Below are 18,575 nucleotides of genomic sequence, written 5' to 3'. Positions count from 1 at the left end.
CTCTGAGAAGGACAGCACTTTCGAAAGATCTCTGTAACTCGCCTATCACACAGTGGGCAAATGGTCCCCGGATGTGCAGTACTGAGTCGCTTAGATGCTGGTTTATCCTAATCAGTGTGCTCAGTTGAAATTATATCGAGATCGTGAGGCTAAAGAGCGATCTCAGTTCTCATGTTCTTCGCTTCAGTTGGAGAGGTAAATGATCCTAAAATCTGATTATCAATTCGTGGACTTTGCAGCCCAAAACGTAATCGGTGCAGCCAAATGCCCGCCTTTCGTGAAGACTCGTTTCATCGATGAGATAATGTCAATTATTGTAATTTCGTCTGTTTACACTTACAGCGATGGCATCAATGCAAAGCCATTGCTATGTGTTGAGTGATTTCATTACTTTACAATTTCCTTTTTTTCTCGCTCTCCTCTTCCCTCCTTCGCTCTCGCTCGAGTCAATCGTCACAGCTCTATTGGACTTCTGCTGTTTGGTTGGCAGATGGATTCGGTCAGTGCTCACAGCATGCAGCTGCCTCCCTTACCTGACTATTACGAGGAGTTCGCCAGCAACAGAGCGCGGTGGATGTAAGCTACGATAAGATGCTTTGTTAAATAGTCAATCTAGTACGAATTGATTGCTTATGTATGATCCTTTGTTTGTTATGCAGTCACGATCAAGCATCTCAGAACTTTAGTGCCCCAACAACATTAGATATCAGTTATCCAAGAAACTGGACATAATAGCGTGAGTTGTCTGCTTCACCTTGTTCGTCTCCTTTAACCAGGCCGGCGTTAGACTCCTACAAGCATTGCATCTACCTATGAAAGCCAAGGTGTTCTCTCCTGGTCTACTCCTCTATATCTGACTGTTTAAATCCCTGTTTTTAATGCTGGAAAGCGACAGGTCATCTGACTCCAAACATTTTTCTTCACAGCAGTTCAAATTCAGGTTTCCATCCACCCAGCAATTTAATTTATCCAGTCTTAATTATGTAAAAGGATCCTGGTCGCTGTCCGCGTGGAGTTTGCACGTTTTCCCTGTGTCTGCGTGGGCCTCACCCCCACAACCCAAAGGTGTGCAGGTTAGGTGGATTGGCCACGTTAAATTGTCCCTTCATTGGAATAAAATAATTGGGTGCTCTAATTTTTTTTTTAAATACGTAAGTAATCCTCCTCCTCTTCAGCATCTTGTCGATGTGTGTGTGCTGCTTGAGATGGCCCCATAGTCGCTCATTTATTTAGTTCGTGGCTCTTTTACAGACAATAGTCAATACTCATAAATTTCACTTCCACATTAATCACATGCATTTCCAAAGACCTCCGTTCTGCTCCGACAGACTCATATTATCGCGGTAAGATTGGCAGTCAGCACCAAATCAATGGTCCTGATCTCTGTCCTCAAAGAATTGTTCCCAAAAAGAGAAATAATCTCTGTTGCATAATTTTCTTCTTTGCCGATGGTAGCTTTAATCGAACGTCAGCTCAACGAAATTCCGTCGGCCGTATCATCGAAAATGCAAACAAGCAAGTAAGTAACTGACCACATTGAATTATTCACACACAACAAACCAGGATGAAAAAGCACATTCATTTTTCGTTTACATTTTCAGACATCCAAATTAATGATTATGAGTGGATTTAGAAATTTTAGATACAAGCTAAAATGTCAGTAATCTTCAAAATATTTTAAAGTATATCAGATTCCACAAACATAAGACTTGGTTTTCACGATGAACCAGAATGTTCAGCAATAAAGATGGGGTAAAATGCTGTTGAAAGAAACACGTGTCTCCTCATTTAACGAAACATTAACCTTTCCAAAGATTTATACGCAGACTAACACCTGAGTAGAGGGTAATCCCGTCAAACTATGACAAGACAGGACATTGCAATCCGTAGTTACATTTACGGCCCATATTAAACATAAGTAGAAATTCACTGGCGGCAGCTTCTCGGTTTCCGCTTTGTTCTGCGCACGTGTGGACTCTGAAATTGAGTTGTCCCTCTCGCGGCAGAGTGGCAGGGATTTCTGACAGTTCGCTGTTCAACCGGAAAATTACAGTCAGCTGCAAAGCTTTAGCTGTAACGTTGGCTTGGAATTAATCTGGGTGATAATAAGGATTGGTGTTGCTGAAAACAAGAGCAATCCAATGCCACTTCTGTAGACCTGGTCAACACAAAGGAATAAATTTGTATTTTTCTCTGGTGTACTCAAATCAAATTGGGACATCAATTGACTCTTTGCTCTGTGTGGACATTCGACAACTATCTCTCTTTCCGTACATTCCTTATGTCTGCGAATTCTGTGCTCTTTTCTTTGCCTCGAGGATTTCCATTTTTCTTAGAACGAATTAATTCGACTTCTGCATAAGCGAGCGAGTTATCAAATGCGACTTGCAATGTCTGTAAAATAGATGTTTTGCAAAGTTAGGTCTTAACTTCCTTTACCTACAAAATACATAATAAAGCGAAGTATTGTCATCATAATACTTCACTCGTCTTTAGGTTAGTGTATTTACATACTGAGTCATCATATTAACTCAGGCAATTTCGTTGAACTAATATCCTGTCCCCAAAATATGTGTCTTCAAATAGGTTATACCAAATTGACAGTGGTTGCCAATTTAATTTGAAATAGTGACAACATTATCATTAATACACTATATGCAATGTACGTTGCGCTGGAAACTTAGAATTTTGATCATTGTCGTCCAGATCATTGCAACTAAAATGGTTGGTCCTTCGGCACATTGGTCAGAAAAACCCGGGGGAACCAATCCCGAGAAACGTTGGGATCTGGCGGCTGTGGTGACCGCAGCCCATCCCAATCTTGAGAATTAGAAGAGAGAGGAAACAAGAGTTATTTACGTACTTCCTTTTAGATGAATGTTCGCTATCTAAATGCTGGCAGGCAACGTCTGTGTCGTGCTTGCGCCGTCATACGTCCCCTTCATAGAATCATAGAATCACAAAATTTACAGTGCTGAAGGAGGCCATTCGGCCCATCGAGTCAGCATCTGCCCTTGGAAAGAGTCCTATCCAAGCCCGCACTTCCACCCTATCCTTGTAACCCAGTAACCTCACTTAATCTCTTTGGACACTAAGGGCAATTCAGCATGGCCAATCCACCTAACCCGCACATCTTTGGACTGCGGGAGGAAACCGGAACACCCGGAAGAAACCCACGGGAGAACGTGCAGACTCCGCACAGTGGCCTAAGCCGGCAATCGAACCAGGGATCCAGGAGCTGTGAATAAACTGTGCTAGCCACTATGCTACCGTGCTGTCCTTCTCAGACTAGACGGCCGAATACGTCTGGCAAAAAAATAATCCGAATGGTAAAAGTGTAGTTGGATCCAAGTTGGCAAACCACTCTTCGCCTTTAAAGCTTACTCCCTGCTATTTTTAGAGCTCTGCATAAAGGAGCTCGCTCAAATTTCGTCCCATTCTAACCAGAAACAATGCGATCTCATAGTGCAGACCTATGCTAGGGACGTCCCCAGATTGTGATACTGGTCCTCTTTTTAAAAAAAGCTACTCTACCGCTGATTCTGAGACGACTTGGAGTACATAGTTCCTGCATGGTGGATTGTGGACCGAATTCGGCGCCAATATTGATTTGGAAGTGTTTTTTATTGATGTCCCAGTTTGATATGGGTAAGCCAAATAAACATACAAATTTACATTGATATTAATCATGCAAAAGCGTTTCCCTGATCCAACATAGATTTAAAATGTTCTCAGCTCAACACAAAATCAAGAGATCAGGGGAATGAATATCATTAACATACAGATTTGCCACAATTGTTTGCTACACATTTTCTCTGTCTGCTTACTAAAACATTGAATTCAAAACGTCATTGTCAATAATACACAATATGATTCAGCAAGTAAATCGAATATCAGTTTAGAGTCTAGTGAAGGCAAGAAAGCATCATCAAATTCCACAACCCATGTTTACGCCAAGGGATGTGAAAATACAAAGGCAAAATTCTACATTGCAATAAAAAAAAGTGAAATTTCTGCCTAAATGGTGGAGAAAACAATTTTTGGAAAAATTCTTCTAGCATATTTACTCTCTTGGATACCAGAGAGGAGGTGTTCGGATCAGGGTGCGTTGGAAGGTGGTGTTCTGGAAACACAATATATGTTTAAGGTCTTGCCAATCTAAACTAAATAGTGTAAACAGTCTCAGACCTACATTAATATCCAACAACATACATAGAAACATACATAGAAAATAGAATCTGGAGGAGGTATATTGGATCTTCTAGCCTGGTCCGCTATTCATTATGATCATGGCTGATCAGAAATTTCAATTTACTGATCCTCTTCGCCCCATTCTCATTGATTCCGTTAGCGCCAAGAGCTATATCGAATTCCTTCTTGAAACTACACAACGTTTTGGCCTGAGCTACTATCTGTGGTAGCGAATTCCACAGATTTACAACTCTCTGGGTGAAGAAATCCCCCCTCACCTTAGTCCTAAAAGGTTTCCCCCGAATGTTCAAACTATGACCACTAGTTCCGAACTCCCCCACCATCGGGACCATTCTTTCCGAATCTATCCTGTCTCATCCTGTTAACATTTTACAAGTCTCTATGCAATCTCCTCTCACTCTTCTGAACTCCAATGAATACAATCCTAGTCTCTTCTCATATAAAAGTGTTGCCATCCTGTGAATCAGCCTGGTAAACCTTCGCTTCACTCCCTCCATCCTTCCTCTGATAAGACCACCAAAATTGCACACAATACTCCAGCTGTGGCCTCAGCAATGCCCTATGCAATTGCAGTAAAACATCCCTTAGCCTATACTCAAGTCCTCGCGCTATGAAGACCAACACACCATATGTATTCTTTACCTCCTGCCTGTTTACTTTCAGTGACTGATGCACGAGGACACCAAGCTCTCGCTGAGTATCACCTCTCTCAATTTACACCCATTCAAATAATAATATGACTTCATATTTTTGCTTCCAACATACAACATCTGCCATGCATATGCCAATTCGCCAAACCTGTCCAAATCCCGCTGAAACATCTCTTCATCCTCCTCACAGCTCCCTTTCCCACCCAAATTTGTATCATCTGCAAGTTTGGAGTTAATACATTTAGTCCCCTCGTCCAAATAATTAATATTTAATGTGAACAGTTGGGGTCCTAGCACAGATCCCTGCGAGATTCCACTAGTCACTGCCTGTCAATCAGAAAACGTTTTGCTTGTCGTCTACTGGCCAGCTTTCTATCCATCTCATACTACCTGCAATCCCATGTGCTTTAACTTTACATAGTAATCTGCTTTGAGATCTATTCGAAAGCCTTCTAAAAATCTAAGTAAACCATATCGACCAGTTCTCCTTGGTCATTTTTATGAGTTACATCTTCAAAGAATTCTAGAAGATTTGTCACGCATGATTTCCCTTTCATAAATCCAGGCTGACTTTGTCCGATTATACTACTGCGTTACAAATACTGTGCGATTAAATCCTTGATAATTGACTCTTTCTTATTACCGACCGTAGGTTCACTGGTCTATAGTTCCCTGTTTTCTCTCTACTTCCCTTTTTGAATAGCTGGGTTTATTAGCTACCTTCCAATCTGTAGAAACCACTCCAGAGTGCAAGGAATTTTTGAAAATGATCACCAATGGATGTACTTTTTCTCCGGCCACTTTCTTAACTACTTTGGGATGAGGATTATCAAGTCCTGGAGATTTATCCGCCTTCAATCCCATGAATTTCCACTAAACCATTTCTCTGCTAATACAAATTTCCTTCAGCTCCTCACTGAAATTGTGTTACTCAAAACTCCAGTACATAATTCATGCCTTCCTTTGTGTAGACAGAAGCAAAGCACGAATTTAATTCGTCAACCATTTCTTTGTTCTCCGATAAGAATCCCCCCGTTTCTGACTGTAAGGGGCCTACATTAGTTTTAAACAATCTGTTTTCTCTTTCCATACCTATCGAAACGTTTAGTCATGTTTTTATGTTCCCAGCAAGGTTAGTTTCATATTGTACCAGCGCCAACAGAAAACTGAGTTCATCGTGGTCTTCTCTTGCTGCTGACTAGCGGCTGTTTGTTAATGTTGGTTTATATTTTAATTACATTAGAGCGTGATATCTTACCTTCATAGCTGCTCCGTATGAATAACATTATACAGTAAGTCACCAGCAGCAAAAACATCAGTGCGAACCCTGCGCATCCAAAGATCCGTAAATAAGATGAGAACGAGGTGCTGTCACGATCTGGAAGATTGATATAACTTTCAGATATGGAGCTGTGAATTCTGGAGGGTGTCATCTGTAGTCACATCCACAAACATATTTTAATATCGAAGAATTGCACGATCAGTTTTGCATGGGGAGTCAACGTGTTTTTTTAATAAAAATTTAGAGTACCCAATTAACTTTTTCCCATTAAGGGGCAACTTAACACGGGGAGAATGTGCAAACTCCACACGGACGGTGGCCCAAAGCCGGGATCGAACCTGGAATCTCAGTGCCGTGAGGTAGCAATGCTAACCACTGCGCCAGCGCGCTGCCCAATCAACTGTTTTTGATGAAAATTCATGCAAGTTTCTAAAAACTAAGCCAAGGGTGTTCGGGATGGGGAAGTGACACACCGCATCTATCAACCTGTGGAAATCCTGAAGGTAATCTGGGAAAGTGTAAACAAAACACTCGCTATCACCCATGTTGCGCTTTTTTGATTTCCAGGCTCACCGATACTTAATCTCGGTATTCTATTTTGAGACTCGGGACACCAGAGGTCGCTATCGTTGCAATGGAAATAAATACTATTTTTCTTTCAAATTAACTAATTCAAGTATTAAATCCCTTTGCCCATTACGTGGAGGTATATCGTGACTCCCCCGTGCGAAGGTTTACCGTTGGTTTGTCGCCGCAAATTATGAGCGCACAATTCATTCCGTGGCCCCAACACTATTATTAATTCCAAAGTATGTGTCTGGCATTATTTCAAGAAAATTATCGATATGTAACAAGTATTTGATAAACGGCAGAATTTTAGTTCATTCCATTAGAAATCGCGTGAGCACAGGGAATACTCATATACATTTGCCATTGAGCCGTCAGGGTGTCACTTCCATTTGCCAGTTCAGACTGAAGAACTTCAACACACGTTTCAGACCTTCTCCGGACTAAATAAATCTACATGTCGTTACAATAAGGAGCCGCTATGTCAGCGACCACTTGATTTGAAATAGGAAATTGACAAATTCTGACCGCAGTTTGAATGAAGTCGGAAGATTTCCCGAATGAAATAGAACAGTGGCGAGAAATTACTTCTGTAAAAAAATAGTTGGGTCGCAATATTTACGGTTACGCGATACAATTGCACTTGGCGAACTGTCAGTTTTGGTCCGATGACAAGTGGGAAGTAAATCTGGCAGTATGGAGAAAGGCGGCACAACTGTAACCGCCAGTTTCACCCCAGACCAAATCTGGAAGTTCTGTCCATTTTAAAGGATGGCACTATTCCAGAGGAGGTGGAAGGTCTGAAAATGGAAACGTAAGTGAAGTGGAAATAAATAAGAAATTGCAGTGTTTTCAATATTGATCCTATTTTGGAAGATCGGAGCACATTTTGCGCCTTATTTTCATTGTCTGTTATTGTGGTGGGATTTACAACACGTTCGGGATAATAACGGTAGATAATTATTTTGCATTGTCACTTTTTTCTCTATGAAAATGATATCCTACCTGGGTTACAAGTGGGAACCATGTAACTTGCCATGGCTGGAATTTGAAGAGTCACGTGAGTAACCAGGCAGCTATAAACAGTTCCTTCCCGGATCGGTTGTGCATCTTCAAAATAGCTCCAAGCGTCATACATTCCGGCTCTGCTGAGTTGCTTCGTGGTGTTTATTCCAGTCACAATGCTTTCATTGTTTTTGTACCAAGTGATAGTCAGACCCGCCGGGTGAAATGAAGCCATTTCACACAGGAGAGTCAAAGAACCAGGTACATTGCTTTCAGATACATGGGGAACAATCTTCACTGGAGTTGGGAGGGCTGGTGGAAGGTCCAAGAAGAATGTTAATATATCGACTATTTTTGGGTAGTCTAATTTTTTTATAAAATTACTTAGTAGCGTCTCATGTCTGTTTGTAGAATGGTGTGTGCAAACCTGCTGCCAGATTCATATAGTAGAACGTTTGCAAAATACTGAATTGCTTCTAAAACGCTTTATTCCCTGTATGATGAGCATTCCTTTTACCACAGGAAGAGAGAGATTCGTGTTCTGATTGAAATTACACTCAATAAAATTTTTATTTCCAGATATTTTCTTTGTCTTTGATGATCAGCACGAGTTTAAACTGTTCAAAACATTACTTATATAGAAACTACCTCAAGTTATTTCACAATCTACATCCGCACTTGAATGCCATGAAAACGTTTCCTCTGTGGGTCTCAATGCATGAAAGAACACAATTAATAATTACTGGAGTAACTAAGATGGTGAAAAGAGCATCCCTATTTGATACCTAACATCTTTCTGCTGGAACAATTTATTTCTAATGTAAGCATTAAAGGAACGCCCAAGGGAGCGTGAAAGGGATGCCAATCTTGATTACTCAGTTGAATAACAGACTACGTTAAAGTCCAACAGGTTTGTTTCAAACACGAGCTTTCGGAGCACGGCTCCTTCTTCAGGTGACCTGAAGAATTCTCCATTCTCCATTCACCTGAAGAAGGAGCCGTGCTCCGAAAGCTCGTGTTTGAAACAAACCTGTTGGACTTTAACCTGGTGTTGTAAGACTTCTTACTGTGCTCACCCCAGTCCAACGCCGGCATCTCCACATCATGAATAACAGACTGTACAGCCTACCGCTTTACGCTTCTCTTACCACTGACGACGAGCTTTGATCCACTTCCAGTTACAGCCTTGTTCCCCTGAAGTGTCACTCCACAGTAATAGACTCCAGAATCCTGGACAGTGATATTCAGGAGTCTGAAGGAGGCTCTTTCGTTTCCAGTGACAAATCGCTTCCTGCTGTCTGATCCTGGCTGCATCAATTCATTTTCGCCAAGTTTCCACCAATGTATGTTCACATTTGAGTGGCCTTGAAAAGTAACAAACGCACATTCGAATGCAATATCTGTACCGACGATCGAATGGATTGTCTCCGGGATCTGGGTCACGTTAAGCAGAGAATCGGCAACAACTATAAAAGAAAATGAACAATCGTTTTAGTTATATAAAAAATCAGACTGATGGAGAGCAAGCGACAAACATAAAGACGAGGAGTAGACTATGGAAAATACCAATGAAGATAATCCCTACGAGCTGTGCTTTCTGAAGCACAACCCTAATTGCCATTTCAGGGATAGGTACTGGACGTGCGAAGATCACCCAAATGTCTGGTTCTGATGCAAAATAATACTGCGTTTACCCTGATGAGAAGTATGACGTGATGACATTCGAGCGGATACGCTTGTGGTTGTGGTTCCAACGGCCGAGTTTCAAGAGTGAAATGGAGGCGTTTTCTTCAGGTAGATTAGACCCTCATCCCACCACCTCTCAAGACAACATCAGTTGTGTATTGTCAGGCATCTTTAAAGTTTTATAATATGTTGTAGAATTATTTGAGCTTTCCAATGCAATTTGATGTGTTTTATGTGTTTGGGACAGACACGGTCACAATGCTCCGCGTTCAGTGCCACAGGCACCGTACATGGCAACTTCCTTTATATGGTCTTTATACGCGGTGTTTGTCTAACCTATCTCTTCACTCGCCTGATGAAGGAGCTGCGCTCCGAAATATAGTGATTCCAAACAAACCTGTTGGACTTAAATCTGGTGTTGTAAGACTTCTTACTGTGCCCACTCCAGTCCAACGCCGGCATCTCCACATCATAACTTTCTTTACGCTCAGAAAAGGCAGTTCACCGGCACATTGAGTGTTGGGGTTGCAAAGCGGAAGGTAGAATGCAAGATAAATCAGGATACCGTTATTATCGATAGGAATTCGACTTATAAAGAAACAACAATAATAATAATAATCGCTGCCATTATCAGATAAAGCAAAGAAGGAGCAGCGTTTGAAAGACTTCAGGAGGAGCAAGTATTAAACTCAACTGTCTGTCGGAATCAGGTCGAGCTTCCTAGTTAATACATTCACGGCATAACAGCGGGAAAAGTGGGAAAAAGTCGGAGTCACATGATTTAGAAAATGTATGGTATGAGGGGCAAAGAGACCGAAAATGAGAATAAAAACAATTGTTAGGTGAGAAACTTAACAATTGGGCTGTTGCTCTGCCTACCTGTATCCAAGAGCTAGGAATCTGTCAAGATCTGTGGGCATGTTCAATTGATAACGTCCTTGCACTGAACAGGCACTCCAGAGCTGTCAATGGACAAAAATTGCTTCCCGCGCAATATTACAAACAGTGTTAATTATAGTGACATTGTCACCAATGAAAATCGTTGCCACCAATGTATTTTCCAGAAAATATTTGGTAAACACTTTGATTATCATTGTTACAACGTGAACGCTGAATAATCAGCTATTGTTTAGTAACAACCATGTCCATACGGTTCCAGGAAAGATAAAGGCGTCCAATACCAATGAAACAGCACATTGTTGTCAAAACTGACCCTCGCTAAAGAATTCAGTGTGTTATTGACAAAGTCGTTTAACAAGGGTAGTGTGTCCAAAGGGCTGGTTTAGCTCAGTATGCTAGACAGCTGGTTTGTAATACAGGTCAGCAGCGCGGTTCAAATTCCGTACCAGCTAACAATTCTGAATTCTCCCTCTGTGTACCCGAACAGGCGCCGGAATGTGGCGACTAGGGGCTTTTCACAGTAATGACATTGCACTGTTAATGTAAGCCTACTTGTGACAATAAGGATTATTTACATTTAACATTCGCAGATTATGAAGTTTGGGATATTTATTTAAACTAAGCGAATATACACGATTGTGAAATTTCAGGCTGATTGTTTGAAAGTAGCTGTTTGCTGGACTGTACAAGGCGCTGTACAACACGCATCGTGATGGAAATTCAGAACAGCATTAGGGTACAGGACACAAGTTACTTTACAGGCTGTGTAAAGGCGATCATCCGGACAACGTGTCACAGCATTTCGCTTCCCGCCAACGAGCAGGATGAGAACAGCAAAGTCAAGAGCACGCAATGACCTACAATCTCTTCTGCAAGCATCACTCAATACTGACTGGGGGAAGCATTACAATTCCACATCTATAAAGTTTCCTCGCTAACCATGTAGCATTCTAGAAAAGACATAACCAGCCTGTACAGCCTTGCAAATGCCAGCCAGATACTAAGAGCAACAGATGAAAGACATTTCGTCACGCAGAGGTTGATTCATGATGAAAGTGGACTTGAGGAACCGAAATGGAGACAATAGTCTGGAATAATTGAAGAGACAATTAAATGTTGTAACAGGGGAATTGTGGTTGCTATCTCGTAGACAGAGAATGCGTCAAGTGAGCTCCCAGATAAAGCTGCATGTTCAAAGGTTTAGACTTATCTGCGTCTTAGCTTTACCCATTCTGCCTAACTGAAGACATTCCTAATAAGTGGAGATAAGATGTACTGTATTTTGATGAGCTTTTTGTTAACAACATTTGGGCTTCAGCTCCCGATTTTAACGTTGTGTCAAAAAGGCCGGACAGAGCAGCGTTTATATTGCGTGATCCTTGCATAGAAACAGTCAGCTGAAAGGGTGAACTGGGTTCGGCGTCAGTACCTTGTAGGGCAGAGCGTGCTTCCAATAAGCCTTTCGAGTGTTCAAGAAGTTTGGTAAGAAGATGCTCCGCCTCCTTACATAGCCGTAGTGTGGACCATAAGATTCATACTGCCCATACTTTGCATCAACTGCGCGTCAAGTCCAAGTAACACGTGGGTGTTGTATTGCGATTAGCACTTTTAAATTTGCTGTAAACAATAGCGTTATCAATCTGCGACAATCTCTAAACCCAATAGTTGAAACTCTATTATTCGAGACACAACAGCAGATCATATATTGCTATTAAAGACGGCGAAAAGAGAAAAGGGGAGGTGGATAGAATTAATACAAAAAACGAAAACAGTCAAAATCAAACAATCGCTTCGTATTGAGTCCTCTCCTCGCAATGTTAACATATGCTTCTCCAATTAATTATTTCACTTCAGAGATTACATCGGTACATAGAAGCATAGAAATTAGGAGGAGAAGTAGGCAATTCAGTCCTCCAAGCCTGCTACGCTATCCAATCAGATCATGGTTGATCTCTTCCTGGTCTCAAATCCACCTTCCTACCTGTTCCACATATCCCTTTAACCCGTTTTGTTTTCCAGAAATGTATCTATCATAGCAGCACGGCAGCACAGTGCTTAGCACAGTTGCTTCAAAACTCCAGGGTCCCAGGTTCGATTCCCAGCTTGTGTCGCTGTCTGTGCGGAGTCTGTACGTTCTCCCCATGTCTGCATGGGTTTCCTCCGGGTGATCTGCTTTCCTTCCACAGCCCCAAAATGTGCAGGTTAGATGAATTGACCATGCTAAATTGCCCTTCGTGTTCAAAAAGGTTAGGTGGTGTTACTGGGTTATCGGGATAAGTTGGAAGTGTGGGCTTAAATGGGGTGCTCTTTCCGAGGGCCAGTGCAGACTTGATGGGTCGAATGGCCTCCTTCTGCACTGTAAATTGTATGTATGTATGGCCTTCTTGAAACCATTTAGTGACTGAGATTCCACCACACGATGGGACAATGAGTTCCACATATTCACCACTCTCTGCGAGAAGTAGTTCCTCCTCCCCTCAGTTCTAAATCTACCACCTCTCAACCTATATCTCTGACCTCTTGGTCTAGATTTCCCAACAGGGGGGAACATTTGGTCTACGTTTACTTTGCCAATCCTTTTTAGTATCTTAAAGACCTGGATCAGATCCCCTCTCTTCCTTCTATACTCCAGCGAGTATATGCACAACCTATCTGACCTTTCCACATACGTGAATGAAAAATGCTTATTGTCACAAGTAAGCTTCAAATGTGGTCACTGTGAAAAGCCTCTAGTCGCCACATTCCGGCACTTGTTCGGGGAGGCTGGTATGGGAATTGAACCCGCGCTGCTGGAATTGTTCTGCATTATAATCCAGCTGTTAAGCCCACTGTGCTAAATCACCCCCTCATTTAAACATCAACCTTTTCATCCCGGAATCAATCGAGCAAATCTCCTCTGAACTGCCTCCCATGTCATCACATACTTCCTCAAATAAAGCGACCAGAACTGGGCACAATACTCCAGATGTGGTCTCACCAAGACCCTATACAATTGGAACAACACTTATCTACTTGTATCCTCCAGTCCTTTTTCAATAAACACTAATATTCCATTTGCATTTTTACTTGCAAGCTGCAACTGCATACCGATGTTCTGCGATTTATGAACAAAAATACCCAGATTCCTCTCCCAGATACATTTTGGATCTGCCTTCAATTTAGATAATAATTTGCTTTTCTAGTTTTCGGCCGAAATGGATAGCCTTCGGGCCGAAGGGCCTGTTCCTGTTCTGTATTGCTCTTTGTTCTTTAGGGTTTTGGCCAAGGTGGTATCATGACCGGTACAGGCTTGGATGGCCGGAGGGCTTATTACTGTGCTGTATTGGTCTTTGTACTCACACTTTCCTAAATCAAATTCCAGCTGTCAAAATTTCACTTACAGCCAGCCAATAATTTATTTGATCGATACAACTTACATGTTGCTCCTCCTAGCCCATGAAGGCATAATCAGACTGTAAAGTCTACCACAAAACCAACTGATCTTCTTCATGTGCAAAATTCAAGCTAAGTTTCCAATGTCTGAAATGGACTGTAGAACCCCAGTACATAAACATAATTTCAATCAATATTAGGCCTTAAAAACAGTAACCCACGTGGCGGCAAGGTGGCACTGTGGTTTGCACTGCTGCCTCACAGCCTCAGGGACCCGGATTGGATTGGATTGGATTTGTTTATTGTCACGTGTACAGAGGTACAGTGAAAAGTATTTTTCTGCGAGCAGCTCAACAGATCATTAAGTACATGAAAAGAAAAGGGAATAAAAGAAAATGCATAATAGGGAAACACAAGGTATACTATGTAACTACATAAGCACCGGCATCGGATAAAGCATGCACGAGTGTGGTATTAATGAGGTCAGTCCATAAGAGGGTCATTTAGGAGTCTGGTAAAAGCGGGGAAAAAGCTGTTTTTGAGTCTGTTCGTGTGTGTTCCCAGACTTCTATATCTCCTGCCCAATGGAAGAAGTTGGAAGAGTGAGTAAGCTGGGTAGGAGGGGTCTTTGATTATGCTTCCCGCTTTCCCCAGGCAGCGGGACATGTAGATGGAGTCAATGGATGGGAGACAGGTTCGTGTGATGCATTGGGCTGTGTTCACGACCCTCTGAAGTTTCTTGCGGTCCTGGCAGTTGCCATACAAGGCTGAGGCAGCCAGATAGGATGCTTTCTATGGTACATCTGTAAAAGTTGTAAGAGCTAGGACAGACATGCCAAATTTCCTTAGTTTCCTGATGGCGTATGGGTGCTGTTGTGCTTTCTTGGTGGTAGCGTCAACTTGGGTGGATTAGGACAGATTTTTGGAGACGTGTAGCCTTGGGAATTTGAAGCTCCACCTCGGCCCAGTTGATGCTGACAGGGGTGTGTACAGTACTTTGCTTTCTGAAGTCAATGACCAGCTCTTTAGTTTTGCTGGCATTGAGGGATAGATTGTTGTCGCTGCACCACTCCACTAGGTTCTCTATCTCCCTCCTGTATTCTGACTCTTTGTTATTCGAGATCCGGCCCACTATGGTCGTATCGTCTGCAAACTTGCAGATGGAGTTGGAACCAAATTTTGCCACATAGTCATGTGTGTACAGGGAGTAGAGTAGGGGGCTAAGTACGCAGCCTCGCGGGGCCCCGGTACTGAGGACTATTGCGGAGGAAGTGTTGTTGTTCCTTCTTTCTGATTGTGGTCTGTTGGTCAGAAAGTCGAGGATGCAGTTGCAGAGTGAGGAGCCAAGTCCTAGGTTTTGGAGGTTTGATATGAGCCTGACTGGGATTATGGTGTTCAAGGCAGAGCTGGACCTGGAATACCTGACCATGAAGTGCCGCCCATACAATATTCCATGTGAGTTCACTTCAATCAATAAATAAGATTCTGTTGTAGGAGTCCTTGTTGTCGAGATGCTCTCGGGATGAGTGGAGGGCCAGGGAATTGGCATCTGCTGTGGACCGGTTGCAGTGGTATACAAATTGCAGTGGATCAAGGCGTTCTGGGCGTACGGAGGTGAGGCACTTCATGACCAACCTCTCAAAACACTTCATTACAACTGAAGTTCGGGCCAGAGGATGGTAGTAATTGAGGCACTTTGCGTGGTTCTTCTTTGGTATGATGGTGGTCTTCTTGAAGCAGGTGGAGAACTCGGAATGGAGTATGGACAGGTTAAACATGTCCGCGAACACCTCTGCCAGCTGGTCCATGCAGGCTCTGAGTGCACGACCAGGGATCCTGTCCGGGCCCGTCGCCTTCTGAGGGTTGACTTTCAGGAAGGCCAATCTGACTTTGGAAGCAGTGATGGTTGGTGTGGGTGAGTTATGGGCTGCTGGGGCACTTGACAGCGGATTGTTGGTTTCCTGGTCGAACCGAGCATAGAATGTGTTGAGTTCATCAGGGAGGGATACGTTGTTGCGGGAGATACTGCTCGGCTTTGCTTTGTAGCCCATTATGTTGTTTAATCCTTGCCACAACCGCCGAAGGTCTGTCAGTGACTCTAGCTTGGTTTGATATTCTCTCTTGGCATGTTGGATGGCTTTGCGGCAGTCGTACCTGGATTTCTTGTATAGGTGAGGGTCGTCTGACTTGAACGCCTCAGGCCGGTCCTTCAGTAGGGAGTCAATCTCGCGATTGAGTCATGGTTTCCAGTTGGATAACGTACATACTGCTTTCTTTGGCATGCATTCATCCATACATTTGCTGATTAAGTTTGTGACGGTGGTGGCATACTCAATTAAGTTGGTCGGTGAGCTCTTAAAGAGACAGTGGACTCGTCCATATTTCAGGAAATGGTCCAGTCCACTGTCTCTAAGCAGTCACGCAGGAGCTCTTCTGTTTCATCGGACCAGCACTGCACAACCTTGTCAGCTGGATTCTCCCACTTGAGTTTCTGCTTGTATGCCGGGAGAAGGTGCACCATCTTATGGTCTGATTTCCCAAAGTGCAGTCGGGGGATGGAACGGTAGGCGCCCTTGATTTTTGAGTAGCAGTGGTCAAGAGTCTTGTCACCCCTGGTGGGACAGGAGATGTGCTGATGGAATTTTGGCAGCACACTCTTGAGGTTGGACTTGTTGAAGTCCCCGGCCACATGAACAAAGGTGATGGGCGAGCTAATGGGGCTAAAGGTAGACAAGTCTCCTACCCTGATGGAATGCATCCCAGAGTGCTGAAAGAGATGGTTAGGGAAATTGCAAATGCACTAGTGATAATTCACCAAAATGTACTAGACTCTAGGGTGGTCCCGGCAGATTGGAAATTAGCAAACGTGACAGAACTGTTTAAAAAGGAGGTAGGCAGAAAGTGGGTAATTATAGGCCAGTGCACTTAACTTCGGTAGCAGGGAAGATGCTGGAATCTATCATCAAGGAAGAAATAGCGAGGCACCTGGATGGAAATTGTCCCATTGGGCAGACGCAGCATGGGTTCATAAAGGGCAGGTCGTGCCTAACTAATTTAGTGGAATTTTTTGAGGATATTACCAGAGCGGTAGATAACGGGGATCCAATGGATGTGGTATATCTGGATTTCCAGAAAGCCTTTGACAAGGTGCCACACAAAAGGTTGCTGCATGAGCTAAAGCTGCATGGCATTAATGGCAAAGTAGTAGCATAGATAGAGGGTTGGTTCATTAATAGAAAGCAAAGAGTGGGGATGAATGGCTGTTTCTCTGGTTGGCAGTCAGTTGCTAGTGGTGTCCCTTAGGGATCAGTGTTGGGCCCACAATTGTTCACAATTTACATAGATGATTTGGAGTTGGGGACCAAGGTCAGTGTGTCCAACTTTGCAGACGACACTAAGATGAGTGGTAATGCAAAAAATGCAGAGGATACCAGAAGTCTACAGAGAGATTTGGATAGGTTAAGGGCTAGTGTCTAATAGATGGAACACAATGTTGACAAATGTGAGCTTATCCATTTTGGTAGGAATAACAGCAAAAGGGATTATTATTTAAATGATAAAATATTAAAACATGCTGCTGTACAGAGAGACCTGGGTGTGCTAGTGCATGTGTCACAAAAAAGTTGGTTTACAGGTGATTAAGCAGGCAAATGGAATTTTGTCCTTCATTGCGACAGGGATGGAATTTAAGACGAGGGAGGTTATGCTGCAAGTGTATAAGGTGCTAGTGAGGCCACACCTGGAGTATTGTATTCAGTTTTGGTCTCCTTACCTGAGAAAGGACGTACTGGCGCTGGAGGATGTGCAGAGGAGATTTAATAGGTTAATCCCAAAGCTGAAGGGTTTGAATGACGAGGAGACGTTGAGTAGACTGGGACTGTACTCATTGGAATTTAGATGGATGAGGGGAGGGTCTTATAGAAATATATAAAATTATGAAGGGAATAGATAGGATAGATGCAGGCAGGTAGTTTCCACTGGCGGGTGAAAGCAGAACTAACTAGGGGGCACAACCTCAAAATAAGGGGAAGTACTCTATCATGTCCAAACCATAAGGAACGTTTACTGGGTTGCTGGGACAGGGTGGCACGTGGGCCTATGTAGGGTGCTCTTTTCAAAGCTCGGTGCACTCTAAATGGACTGAATGGCCTCCTTCTGCACTGTAGTGATTCTATGATTTGAAAGTTCTGTGTTTCGTCTGAGGCTCCAAAGACAATCCGCATTAAGCATTCTTGTCGTCTAGGTCAGAACCTCAAATGGCAAAATAGTTAATAGACCAAATAGTAAGAAATTGCTCCTATAATTATCAAGGTTTGCATCAAAATGTTCTGACCCTTGATATTTCTGAAATTAGGTTGAAACTAAGTTTTCTTTGCAAAACTGACAATCACTGTAGATGTGCTTGGCTGCAGATGAATTAAGCATCCACCTGCTCGTATCTCACTGTCAGTGGCTGCAAGCTAAATATATACTCAAATGTCTCCCTGCGTTCCAAAACTTTACAGCAAGAGACATCCCTGTATCTCAACTGCCTTACAGCTAATTCGTATGCAGAGTGTACTTCTATTGTTTGCAAAGTACACATTCTAGATATGTCATGCTATCGATATACATTAAAATCTGCAACTGGGCAGCATGGTGGCACAGTGGTTAGCATCGCTGCCTACGGCGCTAAGGACCCGCGTTCGAATCCCGGCCCTGGGTCACTGTCCATGTGGAGTTTGCACTTTCTCCCCGTGTCTGCGTGGGTTTCACCCCCCACAACCTGGAAGAAGTGCAGGGTAGGTGGATTGGCCACACTAAATTCCCCCTTAATTGGAAAGATGAATTGGGTACTCTAATGTTTTTTTTTAATCTGCAAGAATGGCACACCAATTTAGGCCACAGCTATCATCCTGGAT

General features: G+C 42.9%; 1 protein-coding gene across 1 annotated transcript; it reads right to left on the bottom strand.

The window, feature by feature from the left end:
* Positions 1 to 1,559: 1,559 nt before the first annotated feature.
* Positions 1,560 to 9,433, bottom strand: LOC119971474 (tapasin-related protein-like). The gene is made up of 5 exons (XM_038807043.1): positions 9,283 to 9,433; positions 8,865 to 9,182; positions 7,717 to 8,028; positions 6,121 to 6,240; positions 1,560 to 2,394 (listed from the first exon to the last, which is right to left on the bottom strand). The coding sequence occupies exons 1-5, from the start codon at positions 9,335 to 9,337 to the stop codon at positions 2,375 to 2,377; spliced, it is 825 nt and encodes a 274-aa protein (XP_038662971.1). The 5' UTR covers positions 9,338 to 9,433; the 3' UTR covers positions 1,560 to 2,374.
* Between the last annotated feature and the right edge of the window lie 9,142 nt (positions 9,434 to 18,575).

This window comes from Scyliorhinus canicula, chromosome 9, assembly GCF_902713615.1.
Source record: "Scyliorhinus canicula chromosome 9, sScyCan1.1, whole genome shotgun sequence".
In the NCBI taxonomy this organism is placed as follows: Eukaryota; Metazoa; Chordata; class Chondrichthyes; order Carcharhiniformes; family Scyliorhinidae; genus Scyliorhinus; species Scyliorhinus canicula.
The sequence above is the reverse complement of the archived record's forward strand: the minus strand, read 5'-3'. Positions and strand labels throughout refer to the sequence as shown.